General features: G+C 46.8%; 1 protein-coding gene across 1 annotated transcript in view; it reads left to right on the top strand.

Moving 5' to 3' along the window:
• Positions 1-10371: 10371 nt before the first annotated feature.
• Positions 10372-27760, top strand: part of LOC116966823 (glycogen [starch] synthase, muscle-like) — a 185169-nt gene continuing 167780 nt past the window's right edge. Inside the window, exons 1-5 of the mRNA XM_033013163.1 lie at positions 10372-10615; positions 10698-10903; positions 10988-11298; positions 11554-11684; positions 21743-21924. Of these exons, the coding sequence (XP_032869054.1) occupies positions 10372-10615; positions 10698-10903; positions 10988-11298; positions 11554-11684; positions 21743-21924 (1074 nt within the window). The remainder of the gene's footprint in view (positions 10616-10697; positions 10904-10987; positions 11299-11553; positions 11685-21742; positions 21925-27760) is intronic.

The raw sequence follows: 27760 nt of genomic DNA on the forward strand, positions 1-27760 counted from the left end.
GTTGACACACTGGCACCATTCCCCAACTCTTTCTCCACTACATTGATAACTGCATCATAGCTACTCCTGTACCTCCTGCACCTGTGCAAAATTCATCCATTTCATCAACTTTACCATTAATTTCCACCTTGTCCTCAAATTCACTTGGGCTAACCCCTGACACCTCCCTATCTAAAGTCCTCTTAGTCTGAAGAAGGGTCTCGACCCAACCAGAGATGCTGCTTGTCCCGCTGAGTTACTCCATCCAGCATTTTGTATCTATCTTTGATGTAAACCAGCATCTGCAGTTCCTTCCCACTTCTCTCCCCTATCTCGATCTGACTTAGTCACAGGAGACAGACAAGCAACTGAAATCTACAACCAACCCACTGACTCCCACGGTTATCTGGACTACACATCAGGAGAGAAGAAATGGGTGATGTTTTGGGTTGAGACCCTTCAGTCTCCTGTCTGAAGAAGGGTCTTGACTGGAAACGTCACCCATTCCTTCTCTTCAGAGATGCTGCCTGTCCCGCTGAGTACTCCAGTTTTTTGTGTCTATCTTGTTCCAAATATACGTGGGTACCATCCACCAGCTCTTTCTCCGCTATATTGATAACTGCATTGTAGCTGCTGCCTGCACCCGTGACTTCATTGATTTCATCAACTATACCACTTACCCATCCTGCCCTCTACTTCACTTGGACTATCTCTTGTCACATCTTTACTTTAGCTTATTATTATCACGTGTACCGAGGTACAATGAAAAGCTTTTTGTTCCATGCTGTCCAGTCAAAGAAAAGACTATGCATGATTACAATCAAGCGGTCCACAGTGTACAGATAAAGGGTAGAACATTCAGTGCAAGATTATATCTGATAATGAATGATTAAAGAAAGTTCAAAGGTCTCCAATGAGATAGATGGGAGGTCAGAACCACTTGCTAGTTAGTAAGAGGATGGTTCAGTTGCCTGATAACAGCTCGGTACCTCATAGATACATAGAAAATAGGTGCAGGAGTCGGCCATTCGGCCCTTCGAGCCTGCACCGCCATTCAATATGATCATGGCTGATCATCCAACTCAGTATCCTGTACCTGCCTTCTCTCCATACCCTCTGATCCCTTTAGCCACAAGGGCCACATCTAACTCCCTCTTAAATATAGTCAATGAACTGGCCTCAACTACCTTCTGTGGCAGAGAATTCCAGAGATTCACCACTCTCTGTGTGAAAAATGCTTTCCTCATCTCGGTCCTAAAAGATTTCCCCCTTATCATTAAACTGTGACCTCTTGTCCTGGACTTCCCCAACATCGGGAACAATCTTCCTGCATCTAGCCTGTCCAACCCCTTAAGAATTTTGTAAGTTTCTATAAGATCCCCCACAAGCCGAGTCTATCCAGTCTTTCTTCATATGAAAGTCCTGACATCCCAGGAATCAGTCTGGTTAACCTTCTCTGTACTCCCTCTATGGCAAGAATGTCTTTCCTCAGATTAGGAGACCAAAACTCTACGCGATACTCCAGGTGTGGTCAATCTCAAACGGTCCGTGTCAAGGGTGAAGAAAATCATTTCTGATCCCTCCCACCCAGCTCACCACAACTTCCACCAGCTGCCCTCAGGGAGGTGCTACAGCTCATTGCCTGCCAAAACATCACGATTCTAAAACAGTTTCTACCCATATGCAATTCGAACTCTGAACACTCTATGATAATATCACAAAGCCACCCCGTGCATGTACTGTATACTGTATGTTGTCTGTGTTTTATGTTATGTTATGTTCTGCTTACTGTGTTCTTCTGTACCACAAACTGTATGTCTGCATGACTGGAATCAGCTTATTGTGTAAAATCCTGTACTGAACATGAATTCCACCAGCTTGACTGTGTGGTCATTAAATAATCTTGAATCTTGAATCTGTACAACTGCAGTAGAAACTCCCTGCTCTTATACTCAAATCATTTTTATACTCATGCCTGATGGGAGAGGGGAGAAGAGGGAGTGACTGGGAAACTGGTGGTTGATTATGCTGGTGGCCTTGCAGAGGCAGCGTGAAGTGTTAAAGGGAGATTGGGCAACGTCCAGAACTTGGATGGAGCTGTTCCCAAACCATGTTGTGATGCATCCTGATAAAATGCTTTCTATGGCACATCTGTAGATGTTGGTGAGAAATGGAAACATGCCAAACTTTCTACACCTTCCAAGGAACATAGAAAATAGGTGCAGGAGTATTGGGACCTCTTTGGATCATTGGGACCTCTTTTGGGGAAGGTGTGACCTGTACAGAAAGGACGGGTTGCACTTGAACTCGAGGGGGACCAATATCCTGGCGGGGAGATTTGCAAAGGCTACTGGGGAGACTTTAAACTAGAACGGGTGGGGGGAGGGACTCAAATAGGGAAAGCTAGCAGTCAGTGTGTGAGACAGGAGGCAGAGTAGGGAATCACTCGGACCCAAAATGTAGGGGAGAAAGAAGAAAAAGACAATAAACAGAGAATAAGAGGTTTCTTAAATGTGTATATTTTAATGCTAGGAGCATTGTAAGAAAGGTGGATGAACTTAGAGCCTGGATTGACACCTGGAAGTATGATGTTGTGGCGATCAGTGAAACATGGTTGCAGGATGGCTGTGATTGGAAACTAAATATTCCAGGATTTCGTTGCTTCAGGTGTGATAGAATTGGAGGGGCAAGAGGTGGAGGTGTTGCATTGCTTATCAGGGAAGATATTACAGCAGTGCTTTGGCAGGATAGATTAGAGGGCTCGTCTAGGGAGGCTATTTGGGTGGAACTGAGAAATGGGAAAAGGGTTGCAACACTTATAGGGGTGTATTATAGACCGCCAAATGGGGAGCGAGAATTGGAAGAGCAAATATGTAAGGACATAGCAGATATTAGTAGTAAGCACAAGGTAGTGATTGTGGGAGATTTCAATTTTCCACACAAGACTGGGAAACACATTCTGTAAATGGGCTGGGTGGTTTGGAGTTTGTAAAATGTGTGCAGGATAGTTTTTTGCAGCAATACATAGAGGTACCTACTAGAGAAGGGGCGGTGCTGGAGATCCTGTTAGGAAATGAGACGGGTCAGGTGGCGGAGGTATGCGTTGGGGAACAGTTCGGGTCCAGTGATCACAATACCATTAGTTTCAATATAATTATGGAGAGGGTCAGAACTGGACCTAGGGTTGAGATTTTTGATTGGAGAAAGGCTAACTTTTAGGAGATGCGAAAGGATTTAAAAGGAGTGAATTGGGACATTTTGTTTTATGGGAAAGATGTGGAAGAGAAATAGAGGACATTTAAAGGTGAAATTTTAAGGGTACAGAATCTTTATGTCCCTGTTCGGTTGAAAGGAAATAGTAATAATTGGAAAGAGCCATGGTTTTCAAGGGAAATTGGACACGGTTCGGAAAAAGAGAGAGATCTACAATAATTATAGGCAGCATGGAGTAAATGAGGTGCTTGAGGAGTATAAAGAATGTAAAAAGAATCTTAAGAAAGAAATTAGAAAAGCTAAAAGAAGATATGAGGTTGCTTTGGCAAGTAAGGTGAAAGTAAATCCAAAGGGTTTCTACAGCTATATTAATAACAAAAGGATAACGAGGGATAAAATTGGTCCATTAGAGAGTCAGAGTGGACAGCTATCTGCAGAGCCAAAAGAGATGGGGGAGATATTGAACAATTTCTTTTCTTCGGTATTCACCAAGGAGAAGGATATTGAATTATGTTAGGTAAGGGAAACAAGTAGAGTAGCTATGGAAACTATGAGATTCAAAGAAGAGGAAGTATTGACACTTTTGAAAAATATAAAAGTGGATAAGTATCCAGGTCCGGACAGGATATTGAGGGAAGTTAGTGTAGAAATAGCAAGGGCTATGACAGAAATATTTCAAATGTCATTAGAACCGGGAATAGTGCCGGAGGATTGGCGTACTGCGCATGTTGTCCATTGTTTAAAAAGGGTTCTAAGAGTAAACCTAGCAATTGGAGACCTGTTAGTTTGTCATCAGTGGTGGGCAAATTAATGGAAAGGATACTTAGAGATAATATATATAAGCATCTGGATAAACAGGGTCTGATTAGGAACAGTCAACATGGATTTGTGCCTGGAAGGTCATGTTTGACTAATCTTGAATTTTTTGAAGAGGTTACTCGGGAAATTGATGAGGGTAAAGCAGTGGATGTTGTATATATGGACTTCAGTAAGGCCTTTGACAAGGTTCCTCATGGAAGATTGGTTAAGAAGGTTCAATTGTTGGGTAATAATGGTGGAGTAGCAAGATGGATTCAACAGTGGCTGAATGGGAGATCTGTGTTGGGTCCACTGTTATCAGATCTGTGTTGGGTCCACTGTTGTTTGTCATGTACATCAATGATCTGGATGATGGTGTGGTAAATTGGATTAGTAAGTATGCAGATGATACTAAGATAGGTGGTGTTGTGGATAATGAAGTAGATTTTCAAAGTCTACAGAGAGATTTAGGCCAGTTGGAAGAGTGGGCTGAAAGATGGCAGATGGAGTTTAATGCTGATAAGTGTGAGGTGCTACATCTTGGCAGAACAAATCAAAATAGGACGTACATGGTAAATGCTAGTGAATTGAGGAATGCAGTTGAACAGAGGGATCTAGGAATAACTGTGCACAATTTCCCTGAAGGTGGAATCTCATGTACAGTGCATTGAGAAAGTATTCAGACCCCTTCACTTTTTCCACATTTTGTTACATTACAGCCTTATTCTAAAATTGGTTACAGTCATTTTTTTTTAATCATCAATCTACCTCATAATATAAATGCGAAAACAGGTGTTTAGTAATTATTGCAAAATAATTAAAAGTAAATAACTGAAATATCACATTTACGTAAGTATTCAGACCCTTTGCTGTGACTCTCAAATTGAGCTTTGGTGCATCGTGTTTCCATTGATTATCCTTGAGATGTTTCTACAACTTGATAGGAGTCTACAAGTGGTAAATTAACTTGATTGTACGTGATTTGGAAAGGCACGCCATGAAGACGAAGGAATTGTCTGTAGACCTCCGAGACAGGGTTGTGTTGAGACACAGATCTGGGGAAAACATTTTTTGGAGCATTGCAGGTCCCGAAGAGCACAGTGGCCTCCGTCATTCTTAAATAGAACTTTGAAACCACCAGGACTCTTCATAGAGCCTGGCCAAATTGAGCAATCGGGGGAGAAGGGCCTTAGGATAGAGACTTACTAACATATTCAGGGAGGTGACCAACTTGGTCACTCTGACAGAGCTCCAGAATTCCTCTGTGGAGATGGGAGAAACTTCCAGAAGGACAACTATATCTGCAGCACTCCACCAATCAGGCCTTTATTGTAGAGTGGCCAGACAGAAGCCACTCCTCAGTTAAAGGCACATGACAGCCCGCTTGGAGTTTGCCAAAAGGCACCTAAACAAGATTCCCTGGCCTGATGAAACCAAGATTGAACTCTTTGGCCTGAATGACAAGTGTCACATCTGGAGGAAACCAGGCACCGCTCATCACCTGGCCAATACCATATCTACAGTGAAGCATTGTGGTGGCAGCGTCATGCTGTAGGGATGTTTTTCAGCGGTAGGAACTGGGAGACCAGTCAGGATCGAGGTAAAGATGAACGGAGCAAAGTATAGAGAGATCATGATGAAAACCTGCTCCAGAGCGTTCAGGACCTCGGACTGGGGCAGACGTTCACCTTCCAACAGGACAACAACTCTAAGCACACAGCCAAGACAATGCAAGAGTGGCTTTGTGACAAGTCTGTGAATGTCCGTAAGTGGCCCGGCCAGAGACCGGACTTGAACCCGATCGAACATCTCTGGAGGGACCTGAAAATAGCTGTGCATCGACGCTCCCCATCCAACCTGACAGAGCTTGAGAGGATCTGCAGAGAAGAATGGGATAAATTACCCAAATACAGGTGTGCCAAGCTTGTAGCGTGATACCCAAGAAGACTTGAGGCTGTAATCACTGCCAAAGGTACCTCAACAAAGTACGGAGTAAAGGGTCTGAATAGTTATGTAAATGTGATATTTCAGTTATTTATTTTTAATTATTTTGCAAAATAACACCTGTTTTCACTTTTTTTTATTGTGGGCTAATGTGTGTGGATTGCTGATAAAAAAAAAAGAATTTAATCCATTTTAGAATAAGGCTGTAACGTAACAAAATGTGGAAAAAGTGAAGGGGCCTGAATACTTTCTGAATGCACTGTAGATAGGGTGGTAAAGAAAGCTTTTGGTGTGCTGGCCTTTATAAATCAGAGCATTGAGTATAGAAGTTGGGATGTAATGTTAAAATTGTACAAGGCCAATTCTGGAATATGGTGTACAATTTTGGTCGCCTAATTATAGGAAGGATGTCAACAAAATAGAGAGAGTACAGAGGAGATTTACTAGAATGTTGCCTGGGTTTCAGCAACTAAGCTACAGAGAATGGTTGAACAAGTTAGGTCTTTATTCTTTGGAGCGCAGAAGGTTAAGGGGGGACGATAGAGGTCTTTAAAATGATGAGAGGGATAGACAGAGTTGACGTGGATAAGCTTTTCCCACTGAGAGTAGGGAAGATTCAAACGAGGACATGACTTGAGAATTAAGGGACAGAAGTTTAGGGGTAACATGAGGGGGAACTTCTTTACTCAGAGAGTGGTAGCTGTGTGGAATGAGTTTCCAGTGGAGGTGGTGGAGGCAGGTTCGATTTTATCATTTAAAAATAAATTGGATAGTTATATGGACGGGAAAGGAATGGAGGGTTATGGTCTGAGCGCAGGTAGATGGGACTAGGGGAAAATAAGTGTTCGGCACGGACTAGAAGGGTCGTGATGGCCTGTTTCCGTGCTGTAATTGTTATATGGTTATATGGAAGTAGAGGGATCGCTATGCTTTCTTAGCCAGAGCTTCGACGTGGCTGGTCCAGGACAAATTGCTGGTGATATTTACTCTGAGGAACTTGAAGTTTTCCACCATCTCTACTTTGGCACCATCAATGTATGCCAGGGTCTGTGTGGCTTTGTCTCCAGCAGTTGATCACAATCTCCGTTGTCTTGCTGACGTTGCGGGAGAAGTTATTAATTTGGCACCACATGGTACCTATCTCCTTCCCTGTTATTATTTGATATCGGGATCACTACCATGGTGTCGTCTGCAAAATTGTGAATTGAGTTGGATTGGTATTTGGCTGCAGAGTCATTCAAGAGTGTATAAGGAGTATAGTAAGGGGCTGAGAACGCATCCTTTTGGGGCACAATTATTGTGACATTTCGTGGAGGATGATTTGCCCTTTCTTGATCTCTGTCTACATTACAATGGTCAGTCTATCGACTTACATCTACAATACAACCAGAGTTATCTGGACTTCACATCCTCCCACCCTGCCTCGTGCAAAGATGCTGGCCCCTACCCTCAATTCCTCCATCTGCTCCCCAGATGAGGCTTCCTGTTCCAAGAGATCAGGGATGACTCTTTCTTTAGTAAACATGGTTTATACATGGATTCCCTCACCCATGTGTCCCCTGTGTCCTGTAGTTTTGCCCCCCCCCCCCTCCCCCAGACAGAACAAGGACAGTTCTCCTGGTCCTCATCTTTCATCCCACCATTCTCTGCATCCAATATATCATCTGCCAATATTTCCGCCACCTTCAACATGATCTCATCACCAACATTTAGTGCCCTTAGTACCTTGCACAGAGACTGCTCCCTCTGCAAATCCTTGGTTCACTCATATCCTCCCACCCAAACTACCCCTTTCCCCAGGTACTTTCCCCTGCAACCGCTCTCATACCTCCTCCCCCACTTCCATCCAGTGACCCCAGCAGTTATTCCAGTTGCGAGAGAGAGGTTCACATGCATCACCTCCAACCCCATCTACAGCATCCGGTGATCCCGATGTGGCCTCCTTTATATTGGTGAGACCAACCATAGACACGGCGACTGTTTCATTGAACACTTGAGCTCGGTCTGTCAAAATCTGCTGTAAATCTCGATTATATTGTCATAGTCATTCAGTGCGAAAACAAGCCCTTTGACCCAACTTGCCCACGCTGACCAAGGTGCCCATCTATATTAGTCCCACCTACCTGCGTTTGGTTCATATCCATCTAAACCTTTCCTATCCATATATGTCCAAATGTCATTTAAATGTTGCAATAGTACATGCCTCAACAACGTCCTCTGGCAGCTCACTCCGTATACCCACCACCCTTTGTGTGAAACAGTTGTCCCTTTTAAATCTTTCCCCCTCACCTGGATCTTGATTCCCCGAATAACATGGTGACTGAAACTGAACAAGATACTCCAAATGTGGTCTCACCAATGTCTTGTACAACTGTTACATAACATACCAACTTCTATATTTAATACTCTGCCTGATGAAGGCCAATGCACCAAATGGTTTCTTGAATATCCTATCTACGTGTGATGCCACTTTTAAGGAACTACTAGACTAAGTGGGACCTGTTGGGTCCCAGCTTCACACGGGAGGGCTGGTCCCCCAACGCAATATTCCACCTCTCCACCAATTCCAATATTGGTGGCCAGTGGGGGGGGGGGTCTGGAGCGCTAGCATAGGTGTTGTGGGTCAAGTCAAGTCAAGCACAGTGAGTGCAGGACCAACAATTCCATTTCAAGTCAAGTCAATCCATTTCAAGCACAGGGCAGGCTGAACAACTCATGGCATTGTCATTTCATATTCAATTTTTCATTGCAGTTTCAAGCACAGGCAGGGCAGGGCAGGCCAAACAACTCATGGCATTGTCATTTAATTTCTGCATCCTCTGCGGACTGTGCTATGGCTGACCAGGTCATGTCGTTACGAACGAACGTAGCTGTGCCATGATGTTTGTCAGTGGTGTGACCGGCCTGGGTATACCCAGGAAGTTTCAGGAAGTTCTTGTTTTCGGTGTGAGTCTCCTGCAGTAGAACTATAGTGGCCTCATTTTTGGAGCAGCTGGGCTTGTAAATGGAGCAGCTGGGCTTGTACACTCTGGAGTTTAGAAGGATGAGAGGGTATCTCATTGAAACATATAAGATTGTTAAGGGTTTGGACACGCTAGAGGCAGGAAACATGTTCCCGATGTTGAGGGAATCCAGAACCAGGGGCCACAGTTTAAGAATCAGGAGTAAGCCATTTAGAACGGAGACGAGGAAACACTTTTTCTCACAGAGTTGTGAGTCTGTGGAATTCTCTGCCTCAGAGGGCGGTGGAGGCAGGTTCTCTGGATGCTATCAAGAGAGAGCTAGATAGGGCTCTTAAAAATAACGGAGTCAAGGGATATGGGGAGCAGGTAGGAACAGGGTACTGATTGGGGATGATCAGCCATGTTCACATTGAATTGAAGGGCCGAATGGCCTACTCTGCACGTATATTGTCTCTTGTACATTGTTTTTGATGGCAATCTGTTCGATGACGTGGAGCTTGGCGGTGGTAAGGCCTTCAACATTGAGCTGCAGTAGCGTTAAACCTCAACAGTTGACGGTGTTTAACGGTGCCGCCTGGCCTGGCCTGGGGGGAAGCATGGCTTTTAGCGGTCTGCAGACCCGGTAAAGACATTGGTTTCACTTTGTGGGCTTATGAGCCTGTAAGCTACTCGTGGAGGAGGCCGTGTAGAGGCTGTCTTTGTCTCCCCCAAATGGATGGATCACAACCAAAGTGCAAGACACCACCATCATCAACATTTACAAGCCGTCTCCGAGCAGGTTGGTCCCAACATCTCTGCCAGATGTCCCAGTCCCTGCCGTGTATGCTGGTGACTTCAACAGCCATCATACAGACTGGGCATACAGCAGCTCCAAAGCTGACGGCGACATCCTGGCAGAATGGGCCTCGACCGCCGATGCAACACTCCTATACGACCCAAAGGAGCCATGCACTTTCTACACTGCACGCTGGAACAGCACCACCAACCCGGACCAGGCCTTCGCAAAATGTCGCAACAACGAACCGCTCCCAGTAAGACGCATCCTGGACAGGTTTCCCCGGTCACACCATCGACCATCGCTCATAACCATTCCATCTCTGGTCCAGCCCGTGGAAGGGAAAGACGTCAAGACGTGGAACTTCCGGAAAGCAAACTGGGTAGGCTTCACACAACAAGTGAATAAGGCAGCCGCTGGCCTCCCACACCCATGCCCCACCAACCTGAACAACGCCTACGACTCGTACTGCGAGATGCTGCTGGCCGCATCCCCCGCCCGTGGTGTACGTAAAGCCTATGTTCCCTGCTGGGATGACGAATGTGAAGACCTACTTCGCGCCCACACACAACCAGTGAAGACAGGGACAAAGCAATAAACGACCTAATCTGCAGACTAAATGAGAAACACAGGCAAAGATGGATGGAGACAGTGGAATCAATTGATTTCACACACTCCAGCCGTCAGGCGTGGCAGACCATGAACAAGCTGATGGGCAGGTCGACAACCCCAGCACAATGTCCCATCACTGCAAATTCCATCACGTCGCTACTGCTGAGCAACGGCCGCTTCCCCAACGCAGACAAGGACTTCACCAGAACAACATCGGCGAGAGTCCACGAGCTGCACAGGCCCCCGAGCTGCCACTCCAACCTAGCCCACGATTTCACAACACAAGAAATCGAGCAGGCCATCCGACTGCTGAAAACCGGCAAGGCACCAGGCACCGCCGGCTGAAAACCGGCAAGGCACCGACGGCTGAAAACCGGCAAGGCACCAGGCGCCGACTGCTGAAAACCGGCAAGGCACCAGGCACCGCCGGCATCCACCAAGGCACCAGGCACCGACTGCTGAAAACCAGCAAGGCACCAGGCACCGCCGGCTAAAAACTGGCAAGGCACCAGGCACCGACGGCATCCACCAAGGCAAGAAGGCAACTGACTGGCTGTGCCCCTTCCTCTCCACGTGTTTCCGCTGCCTGAAGCAACCAAAGATCTGGCGCCGTGCCAAGGTGATCGCTCTGCCGAAGCCAAACATGCTTAGCGATGACCCCAAGGGATACCGACCCATTTCACTGCTGTGTGTTCGATACTAGATCCTGGAACGTCTCCTCCACACACGTCTCAATCCAGTGATCGACCCCCAGCTGCCCAAAGAACAGGCTGGCTTCCGAAGCGGTAGGTCAACGGCGGACCAGGTGACCCTCCTGTGCCAAGACATAGAGGACAGCTTCCAGGCAGGGGAGAAGGCTGGCGCTGTCGTCTTGGACCTCACAGCTGCATATGATACTCTCTGGCTGCGTGGACTACACATGAAGCTTCTGGAAACCATCCCAGACAAGCACATGGTGAGCTTCATCATGGAGATGCTGAGCAACGGCAGCTTCAGGCTATACGCCAGCAATGGGTGAGGAAACGCAAGAACAGCGTCCCTCAGGGCTCAGTGTTGGCACCAATGCTGTTCAACATCTACATCCATGACCTGCCTGCAACCCAGTCAATGAAGTATGGCTATGCTGATGACCTGGCCATCCTACTCAGTAAGCCATCCTGGGAAACAGCAGAAGAGGGCCTCTCTGAAGACATGAACATACCTGATGAACTGGCGCTTTAAGCTCAGCATGGGTAAGCCAACATCTTCAATGTTCCACCTCAACAACAGGGAAGTGACCCGCGAGATGAACGTCATGGTGGATAACGCCCGGTCCCAGCCCGTCTCCACGTACCTCGGTGTGAAGCTCGACAGAACGTTGTCGTTCAAACAACACCTGGAAGGTGCCAAGGCAAAGACAAGTGCCCGTGCCGCACTGATATGCCGCCTATCCGGCACCACATGGGGAGCCACGACGAAGACACTGCGCATGTCCACAGTGGCCCTGGTGTTCTCAGCCGCCGAGTACTGCACTCCGGTCTGGTGCCGTAGCCCTCACGCCAAGAAGCTGGATGCTCCCCTCAACAGCGCCCTGCGGACTGTCTCCGGATGCCTACGAGCCACCCCAGTAAACCAACTGCCCGTCCTCGCTGGCATCGCCCCAGCCAACATCAGACGAGAAGCAGCCACGCTGGCCCTCTCTCGAAAGGCACAGACCAGTAAATCCCACCTCCTCCATCAGATCGTCACAGAGACACCACGACGAGCGCGCCTCAAGTCACGGCGCCCCTTTGCCACGCAAGCCCAAGAGCTGCTCTGCACAACACCGGCTGACGCTTCCAAGGCCGCCTGGGTCAAGGCGAGATGGAGAGACCAGTGGAAGTCAGCGGAACCATCTAGGCTACACCATTACATCAATGACCCCATGGACGTCCCTGGCCAGGACCTGCCCCGAAAGCAGTGGACAACTCTCAACTGCTTGAGGACAGGCGTCAGACGCTATGGAGTAGCGATGAAGAGGTGCGGCCTCGTGGACAGCTCCTCCTGTGAGTGTGGGGACCCAACACAGACAGTGAAGCACATAGTCACCAGTTGCCCCAAACACCGGCCACCGAATGGTGAACGAGGTCTGATTGACCTGGACGATGACACGTTGGCTTGGCTCACCTCAACGGAGCAGCAGGTCTAAAAGACATACGACAGAAGAAGAAGTCATTTCATTTCTAATTTTGCATTTCAGTTTCAAGCACAGGCAGGGCAGGCCAAACAACTCATGGCATTGTCATTTCATTTCCAATTTTGCATTGCAGCTTCAAGCACAGGCAGGGTAGGCCAAAGAATTCATGGCATTGTCATTTCATTTCCAATTTTGCATTGCAGTTTCAAGCACAGGCAGGGCAGGCCAAAGAATTCATGGTATTGTCATTTCATTTCCAATTATGCATTGCAGTTTCAAGCACAGGCAGGGCAGGCCAAACAACTCATTGCATTGTCATTAAGGGCTAACAAATCATTTATTGCAAGTACATTGCAGACTCACAGTTCAGTTGAATCACAGCTTAGAATCACAGTTGTGGCCTCTACCTCGCGATCTTTCAGAGCAACAGACTCACGCCCAGGCATCCGGGGTTTTATAGTCCTGCCCTCCCCCCCCCCCCCCCCCCGGAAGGGGCATTATCTTCATCATGGTGATTGACAGGTGAAGCGGGCCAATCAGCTGATCTCAAAATATTTTAAACACTCATAAAGTTTTTATTTTTCATCGATCGGAAAAATCCTCCGGGCTGCCTCAGCGGAGAAAGACTGTGGGTAAGGGCCAAAAATCATAGCGATATAGGGTAGCGTTTTTTCTAAAATCAATATACAGCGCAGACAGGAAGTGGTCAAGATGAGACTTTTAGTTATATAGATGAACCTGCACTCCTAGATCCCTCTGCTCTACAACTCTCCCCAGGGCCCTACCATTCACTGTGTAGGTCCAGCCCTAGTTTGACTTCCCAAAATGCAACACCTTGCACTTATCTGTATTAAATGTAATTAACCATTCCTCAGACCACCTGGCCAATCGATCAAGACCCTGCTGCAATTTTTGATAACCATCTTTGCTCTCTACGATGCCACCCCCTTTCCAGTCGTCTCCAAACTTACTAATCATGTATTGTACGTTCTCATCCAAATCGTTGATATAAACCACAAACACAGCTTATGGACACAGCTGTGGTGAGGCACACCGCTAGTCACAGGCCTCTAGTCCGATTCATGAGACTATTGCCGACCATTTTAACTCCCTTCCCATTCCCATATGGACCTTTCTGTCCTGGGCCTCCTCCATTGTCAGAGTGAGGCCACACGCAAGCTGGAGGAACAGCATCTTGGGCAGCTTATGGTATGAGCATTGAATTCTCCAATTTTAGGCAACTAACAAAGCAAGCCCCCCCTCCTTTCCCACCACATCTTTCCCCACCTGTTCCACCCCTTCCACCTAGATTGCAGTCCTTTGAAGAGAAAGGCACAACATTCCACCCTCCAGTCACCTGGTACCTTACCTTGGTCAACAAAGATACAACTAAGGTAACTTCAAGTAGCCCTTGCATTCCCACTCTCTCCATCCCTCCCCTTTCCAGTTCTCCGACCAGTCTTACTGTCTCCGACTACATTTTATCTCAGTTTGCTTTGTTGTTCCCTTCTCCCAGCTAACAATGATCTATTCTACATTTTCCTTGATCTCTATTCCCTTTGCCCTGTTTTCACACCTTCACACTTCCTTATCTATCTATCTCCCTCCCCCCTGACGTCAGTCTGAAGAAGGGTGACCCGAAATGTCACCCATTCTTCACTCCAGAGATGCTGCCTGGTCCTGCTGAGTTATTCAGCAACACAGTTACACAGTTAAGGCTCTTTCCCGAGTAACTCACCAACTCTCCCGAGTTTTCCCCTTGATTCGAATGTGGAGAATTACGGTAATAGCCATTCGTAGGAACTCGGGGCTATTTTTTTAACTCGTGGACATTTTTCAACATGTTGAAAAAACGTCCCGACTTACCTGATGCCCCGAATTCCTACAGCTGGCATTACGAGCCGCTACGAAACATCTACGGACTCCTACGAGCTCGCTACCGACATTCCCCGACATTCCCCGAGTTCGAATCAAGGGGAAAACTCGGGAAAGTTTGTGAGTAACTCGGGAAAGTGGGACAGGGCCGTTACTGTCTTGTGGCTTCCTCCCACACTCCAAAGACGTCCAGGTTTGTATGTTAATTGGCTTGGGTTTGTGTACATGGTATAAGTGTAAAATGTCTCCAGTGTGTGTAGGATCGTGTTAATGTGCGGGGATCACTGGTCGGTGCGGACTCGGTTCCTGTTCCCGCAAGGTATGAAGGCGTTCCCTGAAGGTGGAATCTCATGTAGATAGGGTGGTAAAGAAAGCTTTTGGTGTGCTGGCCTTTATAAATCAGAGCATTGAATATAGAAGTTGGGATATAATGTTAAAATTGTCTTTATTCTTTGGAGCGCAGAAGGTTAAGGGGGGACTTGATAGAGGTCTTTAAAATTATGAGAGGGATAGACAGAGTTGACGTGGATAAGCTTTTTCCATTGAGAGTAGGGAAGATTCAAACAAGAGGACATGATTTGAGAATGAAGGTACAAAAGTTTAGGGGTAACATGAGGGGGAACTTCTTTACTCAGAGAGAGGTAGCTGTGTGGAATGAGCTTCCAGTGGAAGTGGAGGAGGCAGGTTCGATTTTATCATTTAAAAATAAATTGGATAGGTATATGGACGGGAAAGGAATGGAGGGTTATGGTCTGAGTGCAGGTAGATGGGACTAGGGGAGAATAAGTGTTCGGCACGGACTAGAAGGGCCGAGATGGCCTGTTTCCGTGCTGTAATTGTTATATGGTTATATGGTATCTCTAAACTAAACTAATCGCTTACACTCTGGCAGACACAGTCAAATCAAGATAAAATCACCTATTATTACAAAATGCTGGACTTCAGCATTTTATGTCTATCTTCGGTGTAAACCAGCATCTGCAGTTCCTTCCTACACGTTATCACAACCCAATTACTCCCTCTGTGATCTCCTCACATATTTTCTCTTCTAAATCCCCCTGACTATTGGAGGGTCTAATCTAATTGAAGTGATCACCTCCATCTTATTTCCAAGTTCTCCCCACATTGCTTCACTGGATGTTCCCTCAAGAATATCCTCTCTAAGTAGTGCTTGATTGATTGATTGAATTGATTAAAAGACACAGCATGGAAATGGGCCCTTCAGCCCGCCATCCATGCTGACCATCCATCACTGGTTCACACTAGTTCCATGTTATCTTACTTTCGCATCCACTAGGATCTGGTCAGGTTCCCCCCGCCACAGGTACCATGTAATCCCGTGCTACCTGCTCCATGGTCAGATAGTCGGCGACTAAACCGTCTCCCCACCTAGTTTGCCAGGTGAGGACGGGGCTGTGGACCCCCAGCAGGACCAAAAACAAGACCTGTCAGATGAGCTTCTAGCGAGCCAACGGCCATTCACACTTCATTAGAAGTTGCGATCACTGTTGTACATGGCGTTGTAAGGATTGAGCATGTGCAGGATAGTGTTAATGTGCGGACTCTGTTTCTGTGCTGTATCTCTACACTAAACTAATCAATGATTTTACCATATAAAGGTAATTCTTCAGCCATCGCCGTTAGTTCCAACATCCCAAAGCCTCACAAAGCAGTTCAAACACTCACTTAACTTGAGTTTCCCATCTTCTGAATCCTTCTACTTGTAGCTGGGTTTTACCCGCTCAGCTGCCCTGCCCCAGGTCCCATGCAGCCACTCCTGCTCTGGGACTGCTGCATTGTTGGTCTGCAGCATTAGTGCAGCAAGTCATCTCGTGAATCAACGTTGATACATGTATCTGCAAACATGCCAGATAAACATGTCTTTTGCATACAAAGACTTACAGGTTTGTAGGTTGTGTAGGAAGGAACTGCAGATGCTGGTTTAAACCAAAGATAGACACAAAATGCTGGAGTAACTCAGCGGGCCAGATAGCATCTCTGGAGAGAAGGAATCGGTGACGTTTCGAGTCAGTCTGAAGAAGGATTTAGACCAGAAACATCACCCACTCCTTCTATCCAGAGATGCTGCCTGTCCCGCTGAGTTACTCCAGCATTTTGTGTTAATCCAGGTTTGTAGGTTAATTGGCTTTGGTAATAGTTGCAAATTCTCCCTAGTGTATAGGATAGTGCTGGTGTATAGGATGGTTGCTGGTCGATGCAGACTCGGTCAGCTGAAAGGCCTGTTTCAGTGCTGTATCTCTAAACTGAACTAAAACTAAGCTTTTTCACACAAAGGGTGGTGGGTGTATGGAACAAGCTGCCTGAGGAGGTACTTGAGGCTGGGACTATCCCAACGTTTAAGAAACAGTTGGACAGGTACATAGATAGGACAAGTTTGGTGGGATATGGAGCAAACGCAGGCACGTGGGACTAGTGTAGCTGGGACATGTTGGGCGGGGTGGGCAAGTTGGGCCAAAGGGCCTGTTTCCACACTGTATCACTCTATGACTATGACTCGAAATTAAACTACTTTGAAACTTACAGAATTATGCCTACTGTTCCAACAATGTTCCTCCACCGATATTTCCACCATATTTCCACCAGTTCCATATATACAGGAAGATCATGTACTAATCTGTCTCCTTTGGTCTGAAATATATCTTGAATGCACTTAACAAATGCCACCCAAACTGACCCCTTGCTGTCGGACAGTCTCACTCAATATTGGGAAAGTTAAAGTCCCCATTTACTGTTTCCCTCTGAGTCAGGGTCCCGACTTGAAACATTGAATGTCCTTTTCTCGGCACAGATGCTGCCTGACCCATTGAGAGTAATGCCCCTGTCCCACTTAGGAAACCTGAACGGAAACCTCTGGAGACTTTGGGCCCCACCCAATGGTTCCGTGCGGTTCCCGGAGGTTTTTGTCAGTCTGAAACCACTTTCGACCATTAGGGAGACTGACAAAAACCTCCGGGAACCGCACGGAAACCTTGGGTGGGGCGCAAAGTCTCCAGAGGTTTCCGTTCAGGTTTCCTAAGTGGGACAGGGGCATTACTATACTCCATTTTATTGTAACCCTATTGTTTTAGTTTCAGTTTAAATTAGTTTAGAGATACAGCATGGAAACAGGCCTTTCGGCCCACGCCGACCATCGATCACCCGTTCACACATAGTTCTATGTTATCCCACTCTCTCATCCACTCCCTACACACTAGGGACAATTTACACAGGGTCGATGAACCTACAAACCTTCACATCTTTAGGATGTGGGAGGAAGCCGGAGCACGAGAGGAAACCCACGCGGTCACAGCCAGAATGTTTCCAACTCCACATGGACAGCACCCGAGGTCAGGATCGAACCTGGGTCTCTGGAGCTGTGCCTATTGTCTATTGTCTACTGCTCTTTCACACCTTTCTGCAATGTGCTTATTTGTTCCTCTCATGCTCGTGGGTGGCCTTCTGTAGAGTCCAGCAAAGCGATTGTCTTCAATTATTCCTAGCATCTGCCCATATGATCAAGTATAAGTTTATTGTTACATACACAAGTACAGTGAACGTGTGCAGTGGCACCACAGGCCTCACACTCTTTTAGAAGGGAGGTGAGGAGGAACTTCTTTAGTCACAGGGTAGTTAATCTGTGGAACTCATTGCCACAGAGGGCTGTGGAGGCCAAGTCAGTGGATATTTTCAAGGCAGAGATAGGCAAATTCTGGATTTAAACTGGTGTTAAGGGCTATGGGGAGAAGGCAGGAAAATGGGATTAGGATGCAGAGATCAGCCATGATTGAATGGTGGTGTAGACACGATGGCCTAATTCCACTCCTATAACTTGTGAACCACACACACACTAAAACACATGATACATAAATTATACATAACATTCTAAAAGAATGAACTGAGCAAAAAAATCAAGTAATTTGTTCAAAAATATAAGTAGTTGAGTTTATTGTCACGTGGTACAGTGACAAGTTTGTAATTGTGTACGCTCCAGTCAGCGGAAAGACTATACATGATTACAATCCACAATCCAGCTGTGTACAGTGTACTGATACAGGATCAAGTGAATAATGTGTATTGTTACTGGTGAATAGAGGTTTAAGAGAGAGGGGGATTGTAATGAGTGGTTGTGGTTGTCCTTCTGGGACCAGCACAGAGTCACCTGGCCTGCTGGGCAGCTTAATTATTAGTAACAGCAACCTCTGCAGAACAGTGCAGGAGGTGGGCAGGTGTGTTCTGTTGTCGAGGGAAGGTTAGGGTTGTATAGGTTAGTTCAGGAACATTATGTGGTGAAGGAAAGAACGTTCACGTCGCGGCCCTGTTTCCACCAATCTTTCCACCACCACACACAAGTAGCACAAGACAGACACCATTGTGCAGATGCCGAGGTGTGTTCAACTCTGGCTGAACAACTTCTAATCTTGTGTGTGAGTCGATAAGAAGGAACATTATTATTAGAGGATAGTACGGCCTCGTTTTAGTTCAGTTTAGTTTAGAGATATAGCATGGAAACAGACCCTTCAACCCACCAAGTCTACTCGTGCTAGGGACAATTTACAATTGTGCCAAGCCAATCAAACTACAAACCTGACGATAGACACAAAAAGCTGAAGTAACAGCGGGACAGGCAGCATCTCTGGAGAGAAGGAATGGGTGACTTTTCTGGTCGGGAAGGGTCTGAAGAAGGGTCTCGACCTGAAACGTCACCCATTCCTTATCTCCAGAGATGCTACCTGTCCCGCTGAGTTACTCCAGCTTTTTGTGTCTATCTTCAGTTTAAACCAGCATCTGCAGTTCCTTCTTGTACATTTAACTTACAAACCTGTGCGTTTTTGTGTGGGGGGGGGGAACCCCCGGAGAAACCCACGTAGGTGACGGGGAGAACGTACAAACTCCACACAGACAGCACCCGTAGTCAGGATCGAACCTGGGACTCTGGCTCTGTGAGGCAGCAACTCTACTGCTGCGCCACCGTGCCCTTCAAGAGGTTCTCTATAAGTATTGCTGTATATCTACGATCATACACTTGTACTGAACTAAGATTGTGCGTATGTATCGTAATACTTTTACTGAACTGTATGCAGAAAAGGAATCTCACTGTATCTCGGCACATTTGACAATAAAGAACCATTGAACACTCTGTCACGTCTAAAACTTTTACATCCAGAAACATTAATATGCCTGGTCGGGAAGGGTCTGAAGAAGGGTCTCGACCTGAAACGTCACCCATTAATATGCCGGACTGTTCCCTTCATTGTCTTAACACAGAACGGGCTGTGATTCTTAAAGAGAAATCAGCCCTTGTTATGTATGTTGTAGAGTGTCTATTACTGGCCCATTGCAATAGATAGATAGATAGATAGATAGATAGAAACATAGAAACATAGAAATTAGGTGCAGGAGTAGGCCAATCGGCCCTTCGAGCCTGCACCGCCATTCAATATGATCATGGAATAGATCCTTTAATAATCCTTTACAGGAAATTACAGTGCCACAACAGCTTCAAGACAGACATAACACCACACATTTCCTCAGATAGCTTCCATACTTAATAAGTTAAAATACAATGAATGAATACTAAAAAAGTGCAAAGTTATTTTTGTGCATTGTAAAACCTTATAGCAGCTGGTATACAAGACTTCCTATATCTCTCAGTTTTGCACATTGGTGCAATCAGTCTCTGACTGAAGATGCTGCTCTTGATCACCTTCAGGGCATGGAGTGGGTGAGTAGGGTTGGTCATTATTGAACCCAGTTTGTTCAGAGTTCTGGCCTCTGCCACCTGCTGGACCGTTAGTTGCTCAGCCCCGACCACTGAGCCGGCCTTCCTGATCAGCTTGTCCAGTCTGTTTTTGTCCGCTATGCGGGCGCCTTCTCCCCAACAGGCCACAGCAAAAAACAGAGCACTGGCCACCACTGAATGGTAGACACTGCACAGCAGGGGTTGGCAGATGTTAAATGACCTCAGCCTCCTTAAGAAATACAGTCGACTTTGTCCCTTCCTGTACACCGCCTCCATATGACTCTTCCAGTCCAGCTCACTGTCAAGCTGCACACCAAGGTACCTGTGGTTAGCGACCACCTCCACCTCAGTGCCCCTGATGGTGATTGGTGTTGGTTGAGTCCTCCTCCTCCCCCTCCTGAAATCCACAACTATCTCCTTGGTTTTTGTGGTGTTGAGATGGAGGTTATTGTGTGCACTCCACTCCACAAAGTTGTTTATTGTATCTCTATACTCCTCCTCATTGCCCCCTTTGATGAGGCCGACAACAGCTGTGTCATCTGAAAATTTCTGCAAAAAGCAGCTGTTGGTGTTGTATTGGAAATCCGCTGTGTAGATGGTGAACAGGAACGGAGCCAGCACAGTTCCTTGTGGAGCCCCTGTGCTGCTCAAGATGGTGCTTGAGACATTGTTCTGTAGCCGCACGTACTGTGGTCTGAGGGAAAGGTAATCCAAACACCACAGTACCAGTGATGGATCCACTTTCATCTTCTCCATCTTCTCCCCTAGCAGTCGGGGCTGAATTGTGTTAAAGGCGCTTGAGAAGTCAAAGAATGTAATCACTACAGATGCATCAGGGATGTCCAGATGTGTGTACGCCCTCTGCAGCATGTAAATGAGGGCATCATCGACACTGATGTTGGGCTGATATGCAAACTGTAAAGGATCCATTTGAGTTGACACACTAGTCCTGATGTAGAAGAGGACAAGTCTCTCAAATGTCTTCATAATATGTGAGGTGAGCGCTACTGGTCTGTAGTCATTGTGGTGAGTGGGATGGGTCTTCTTTGGGACAGGTACCAGGCAAGATGTTTTCCACAGCCTTGGGACCTTCTGTAGACGCAAGCTCAGGTTGAACAAGTGTGTTAGAATACCACACAGCTCTGAAGAGCAAGTCTTCAGTAGCCTTGGGCTGGTGTCATCAGGCCCCACTGCTTTCCCTGGCTTCAGTCTGTCCAGCATCATCTTGACCTGAGCAGTATGGAGAGTCATAGGTGGGGCTGCTGGTGGAGTGGGAGGTGGGAAGAGGGGACTCCGTACAGGTGACATCTCAGGAGTGATGGAGAGAGGGAGGGGAGGTGGAGAGGAAGCAGCAATGGTCAGCAGACCAGGTGGGGGAGGCTGGGGTGGTGTGGGGCAGTCAAATCTATGTAACCACCCTTCCTCTCCCCCTCTCCTTCCCTTCTCCCTCCCCCTCCCTCTCTCCCTCCCTCTCCCCCTCCCTATCCCCCTCACTCTCTCCCTCCCCTTCCCTTCTCTCTCCCTCTCCCTCCTTCTCCGCCTCCCTCTCTCCCTCTCCCCCTCTCCCCCTCTCTCTCCCCCTCTCCCTCTCTCTCTCCCCCTCTCTCCCTCTCTATCTCTCTCCCTCCCTCTCCTTCTCCCTCTCTCTCTTCCTCGCCCCCTCCCCTTCCCTCTCTCCCTCTCTCCAGTTGGAGGTATCTACACCGTGATTCAAACGAAGGCGAAGGTTACAACAGATGAATGGAATGACAACTACTTTCTGATGGGTCCGTACTTTGAGCACAACGTCAGGACCCAGGTGGAGCTGGAGGAACCCCAGAACCCCGTGATCAAACGGACCATTGATTCGATGAATTCCAAGGGCTGTAAGGTACCACACGTGTCGCGAGTAAGACTTGAGCTGAAGGAATGAATGAATGAATGAATGAATGAATGAATGAATGAATGAATGATACTTTATTATCACATGTGACATCTTTGTTCTGCACACATGTAATGCAAAGAGTTGCCTCGTGGGCAGCACGGTGGCACAGCGGTAGAGTTGCTGCCTCACAGCACCAGAGACCCGGGTCCGATCCCGACTACGGGCGCTGTCTGCACGGAGTTTGTACGTTCTCCCCGTGACCTGCGTGGGTTTTCTCCGAGAACTTCGGTTTCCTCCCACACTCCAAAGACGTACAGGTTTATAGGTTAGACAGACACAAAAAGCTGGAGTAACTCAGCGGGACAGGCAGCATCTTTGGAGAGAAGGAATGGGTGAAGCGCCGAAACATCAACCATTCCTTGTCTGAAGAAGGGTCTCGACCAGAAATGTCACCCATTCCTTCTCTCCAGAGATGCTGCCTGTCCCGATGAGTTACTCCAGCATTTTGTGTCTATCTTTGGTTCAAACCAGCATCTGCAGTTCCTTCCTACAGGTTTATAGGATAGTGTTAATGTGCGATGATCGCTGGTCGGTGTGGATTCGGTGGGCCGAAGGGCCTGTTTCTGTGCTGTATCTCTAAACTAAACTAAATACAGGGTACCGACAAAGTTACAAAATATTTAATTCAGTCTTTGTTCTTGGCGCCTCCTCTACGAGTCCCCCTGTTCTCGGCGGCCCCCCCTGTCCGTGTCCCCCTGTTTGTTCTCGGCGTTGTGTCCGACACCCACCAAAAGCCCATCAGACCCCCGGCACCCATGCCAGTGACCTTACACTGATCTTCCGCAATGAGATTCGCTCCTTCATTTGAATGTTCAATGAATGGCCAACAATGAACTAAAGCCGTTCAAAAGGCCACCGAGAACAGGGGGACTAAAGCCTCTGTCATCGCAAAGCATCTTCTAAAAAGCATGACATTCTATGCATCAAAAATCCATCCACCCCTTTCCCAGGCACTTTCTCTGCAACTCTAAGACCTGAAGAGTTGCAGAGTTACACCTGGAGAAGGGTCTCGACCAGAAACATCACCGATCTTCTATCCAGAGATGCTGCCCGTCCCGTCCCGTCCCGCTGAGTTACTCAAGCATTTTGTGTCCACCTGTATACCTCTTGAAAGCTAAAGAAAGCTAATGGAATGTTGGCCTTCATAACAAGAGGATTTCAGTATAGGAGTAAAGAGGTTCTTCTGCAGTTGTATAGGGCTCTGGTGAGACCACATCTGGAGTATTGTGTACAGTTTTGGTCTCCTAATTTGAGGAAGGACATCCTTGTGATTGAGGCAGTGCAGCGTAGGTTCACGAGATTGATCCCTGGGATGGCGGGACTGTCATATGAGGAAAGATTGAAAAGACTAGGCTTGTATTCTCTGGAGTTTAGAAGGATGAGGGGAGATCATATAGAAACATATAAAATTATAAAAGGACTGGACAAGCTAGATGCAGGAAAAATGTTCCCAATGTTGGGCAAGTCCAGAACCAGGGGCCACAGTCTTAGAATAAAGGGGAGATCATTTAAGACTGAGGAGAGAAAAAAGTTTTCACCCAGAGAGTTGTGAATTTATGGAATTCCCTGCCACAGAGGGCAGTGGAGGCCAAGTCACTGGATGGATTTATGAGAGTTAGATAGAGCTCTAGGGGCTAGTGGAGTCAAGGGATATGGGGAGAAGGCAGGCACGGGCTATTGATAGGGGACGATCAGCCATGATCATATTGAATGGCGGTGCTGGCTCGAAGGGCCGAATGGCCTCCTCCTGCACCTATTTTCTATGTTTCTATGTTTCTTCCCTCATATTCACCGATGGACCACACCAGTCTTTCCAGGTTAGACAGGGGGTCACTTGCACCTCCTCTAACCTCATTTCATAGGCATGCAGGGTGGAAACAGGTCCTTAAGCTCAACTTACCCACGGCGACCAAGTCCCATCTGTACTAGTCCAAACATTTTAACTCCCGTTCCCGTTCCCATATTGATCTTTCTATCCTGGGTCTCTTTATTGCCAGAATGAGGCCACACACAAACTCATATTCTTCTTTTATAGCTTACAGTCCAACAGTCCACCCTACCCCTCTCACTTCCCTGTACATACCCACACCTACGCCCTGCTCTGCACCCATATCTCCCACTATCTCCCACCTTCCCTGTCACCCTGCTCTTTTCCCCTCTTCCAATCATCAATCTCCCATCCCCGAGTCTCTCCCTTCCCTTTTATCCCCCTCTTTTTCCTCACTGTCCCATTCCACCTGTATACCTCCCTCCAGTTTTACATTTAACTCCTCCACTTCTTTCCTTATCTGACCTCCGGCCTCTAGCCTTTGTCACTTACTCCACCCATCTCTCATCCATATCCACCTATCACTTGCCAGGCTTTGTCCCACCCCCCACCTCTCTTCACCAGCTTTCTCTTCCTCCCCCACCGCCCTCTCAACGACAATCAGTGTGAAGAAGGGTCCGGCCCCGATACGTCACCTTTCCATTACGTCACCTCCACAGATGCTGCCTGACCCGCTGAGTTCTGCTGACACATTGTGTTTTGTTCAAGATTCCAACAACAGGCGCTGGTCAGGCTGCATTTGGAGTACCGTGAGCAGAATCGGGCACCAGATATGAGGAAGGATGTGCTGGCTGTGGAGAGGGTCCACAGGAGGTTTACAAGAATGATTCCAGGAATGAGTGGGTTAGCATATAATGAGCACTTGAAAACACTGAGCCTCTACATGCTGGAGTTTAGAAGGTTGAGGGGGGACCTCATTGAAACTTACAGAATAATGAAAGGCATAGAGTGGATGTGGAGAGGATGTTTCCACTGGTGGGAGAGTCTCGGACCAGAGGTCATAGCCTCAGAATTGAAGGGCGCTCTTTGAGAAAGGGGGTGAGAAACATAGAAACATAGAAAATAGGTGCAGGAGGAGGCCATTCGGTCCTTTGAGCCAGCACCACCATTCAATATGATCATGGCTGATCGTCCCCTATCAATAACCCGTGCCTGCCTTCTCCCCATATCCCTTGACTCCACTAGTCCCTAGAGCTCTATCTAACTCTCTCTTAAACCCATCCAGTGACTTGGCCTCCACTGCCCTCTGTGGCAGGGAATTCCATAAATTCACAACTCTCTGGGTGAAAAAGTTTTTTCTCACCTCAGTCTTAAATGACCTCCCCTTTATTCTAAGACTGTGGCCCCTGGTTCTGGACTCACCCAACATTGAGAACATTTTTCCTGCATCTAGCTTGTTCAGTCCTTTTATAATTTTATATGTTTCTATAAGATCTCCCCTCATCCTTCTAAACGCCAGTGAATACAAGCCTAGTCTTTTCAATCTTTCCTCAAGATTGACAGGAAACAGGACAAGAAGACAGGAACATGGGATTAGGAGGCAGAGATCAGCCATGATTGAATGGTGGAGTAGACTCGATGGGCCGAATGGCCTAATTCTACTCCTATAACCTTTGAAAGTGAGCTTGTGAACTGTAGTTCCTTGTGTCTCCATTTGGTAGCATCTACACATTCCTGGCAAGACCAGCATGAATTGCTCATCTCTGATGGTGCTCCACCTAGTGGTGGTGAATCAGCTGCTTGAACCACAGCAGGCGTTTAATTCAGAGATACAAGGCTTCAGTCTACCGAGTTCGCACCGACCAGCCATCACCCCTACACAAGTTCTATCCTACACACTAGGAACAATTTTACAACAGCCGATTAACCTACAAACCTGTACACATCTTTGGAGTGCAGGAGGAAGCCACAGCACCCTGAGAAAACCCACGCAGTCACAGGGGGAAACGTACAAACTCCATACAGACAGCACCCACAGTCAGGATCAAATCCCGGTCTCTGGCGGCAACTCTGCCCCAGTCCTTCTGGGGAAGATATTCCCACATGCTGTTGGGGGGGAGGGTCCAGGACTTAGAACCAGTGACGATGAAGGAAAGTTGATATAGTGTAGCTGAGTTCCGTTTATTATTGTCACATAACTGAAGCTCAGTGAAACAACCATATAACCATATAACAATTACAGCACGGAAACAGGCCATCTCGACCCTTCTAGTCCGTGCCGAACACGTATTCTCCCCTAGTCCCATATACCTGCACTCAGACCATAACCCTCCATTCCTTTCCCGTCCATATAACTATCCAATTTATTTTTAAATGATACCAACGAACCTGCCTCCACCACCTTCACTGGAAGCTCATTCCACACCGCTACCACTCTCTGAGTAAAGAAGTTCCCCCTCATGTTACCCCTAAACTTCTCCCTTAATTCTCAAGTCATGTCCCCTTGTTTGAATCTTCCCTACTCTCAGTGGGAAAAGCTTATCCACGTCAACTCTGTCTATCCCTCTCATCATTTTAAAGACCTCTATCAAGTCCCCCCTTAACCTTCTGCGCTCCAAAGAATAAAGCCCTAACTTGTTCAACCTTTCTCTGTAACTTAGTTGCTGAAACCCAGGCAACATTCTAGTAAATCTCCTCTGTACTCTCTCTATTTTGTTGACATCCTTCCTATAATTAGGCGACCAAAATTGTACACCATACTCCAGAATTGGCCTCACCAATGCCTTGTACAATTTTAACATTACATCCCAACTTCTATACTCAATGCTCTGATTTATAAAGGCCAGCACACCAAAAGCTTTCTTTACCACCCTATCTACATGAGAGTCCACTTTCAGGGAACTGTGCACAGTTATTCCCAGATCCCTCTGTTCACCTGCATTCTTCAATTCCCTACCATTTACCATGTACGTCCTATTTTGATTTGTCCTGCCAAGATGTAGCACCTCACACTTATCAGCATTAATCTCCATCTGCCATCTTTCAGCCCACTCTTCCAACTGGCATAAATCTCTCTGTAGACTTTGAAAAATCTACTTCATTATCCACAACCCCACCTATTTTAGTATCATCTGCATACTTACTAATCCAATTTACCACACCATCATCCAGATCATTGATGCACATGACAAACAACAGTGGACCCAACACAGATCCCTGTGGCACCCCACTAGTCACTGGCCTCCAACCTGACAAACAACCATCCACCATTACTCTCTGGCATCTCCCATTCAGCCACTGTTGAATCCATTTTGCTACTCCACCATTAATACCCAACCATTGAACCTTCTTAACCAACCTTCCATGAGGAACCTTGTCAAAGGCCTTACTGAAGTCCATATATACAACATCCACTGCTTTACCCTCATCAATTTCCCGAGCAATTTCAAGAAGATTAGTCAAACATGACCTTCCAGGCACAAATCCATGTTGACTGTTCCTAATCAGACCCTGTTTATCCAGATGCTTATATATATTATCTCTAAGTATCCTTTCCATTAATTTGCCCACCACTGACGTCAAACTAACAGGTCTATAATTGCTAGGTTTACTCTTAGACCCCTTTTTAAACAATGGAACAACATGCGCAGTACGCCAATCCTCCGGCACTATTCCCGTTTCTAATGACATTTGAAATATTTCTGTCATAGCCCCTGCTATTTCTACACTAACTTCCCTCAATGTCCTAGGGAATATCCTGTCCGGACCTGGAGACTTATCCACTTTTATATTTCTCAAAAGTGTCAGTACTTCCTCTTCTTTGAATCTCATAGTTTCCATAGCTACTCTACTTGTTTCCCTTACCTCACATAATTAAATATCCTTCTCCTTGGTGAATACCGAAGAAAAGAAATTGTTCAATATCTCCCCCATCTCTTTTGGCTCTGCAGATAGCTGTCCACTCTCTAATGGACCAATTTTATCCCTCGTAATCCTTTTGCTATTAATATAGCT

Source organism: Amblyraja radiata, chromosome 38 (genome assembly GCF_010909765.2).
Source record: "Amblyraja radiata isolate CabotCenter1 chromosome 38, sAmbRad1.1.pri, whole genome shotgun sequence".
NCBI lineage: Eukaryota > Metazoa > Chordata > Chondrichthyes > Rajiformes > Rajidae > Amblyraja > Amblyraja radiata.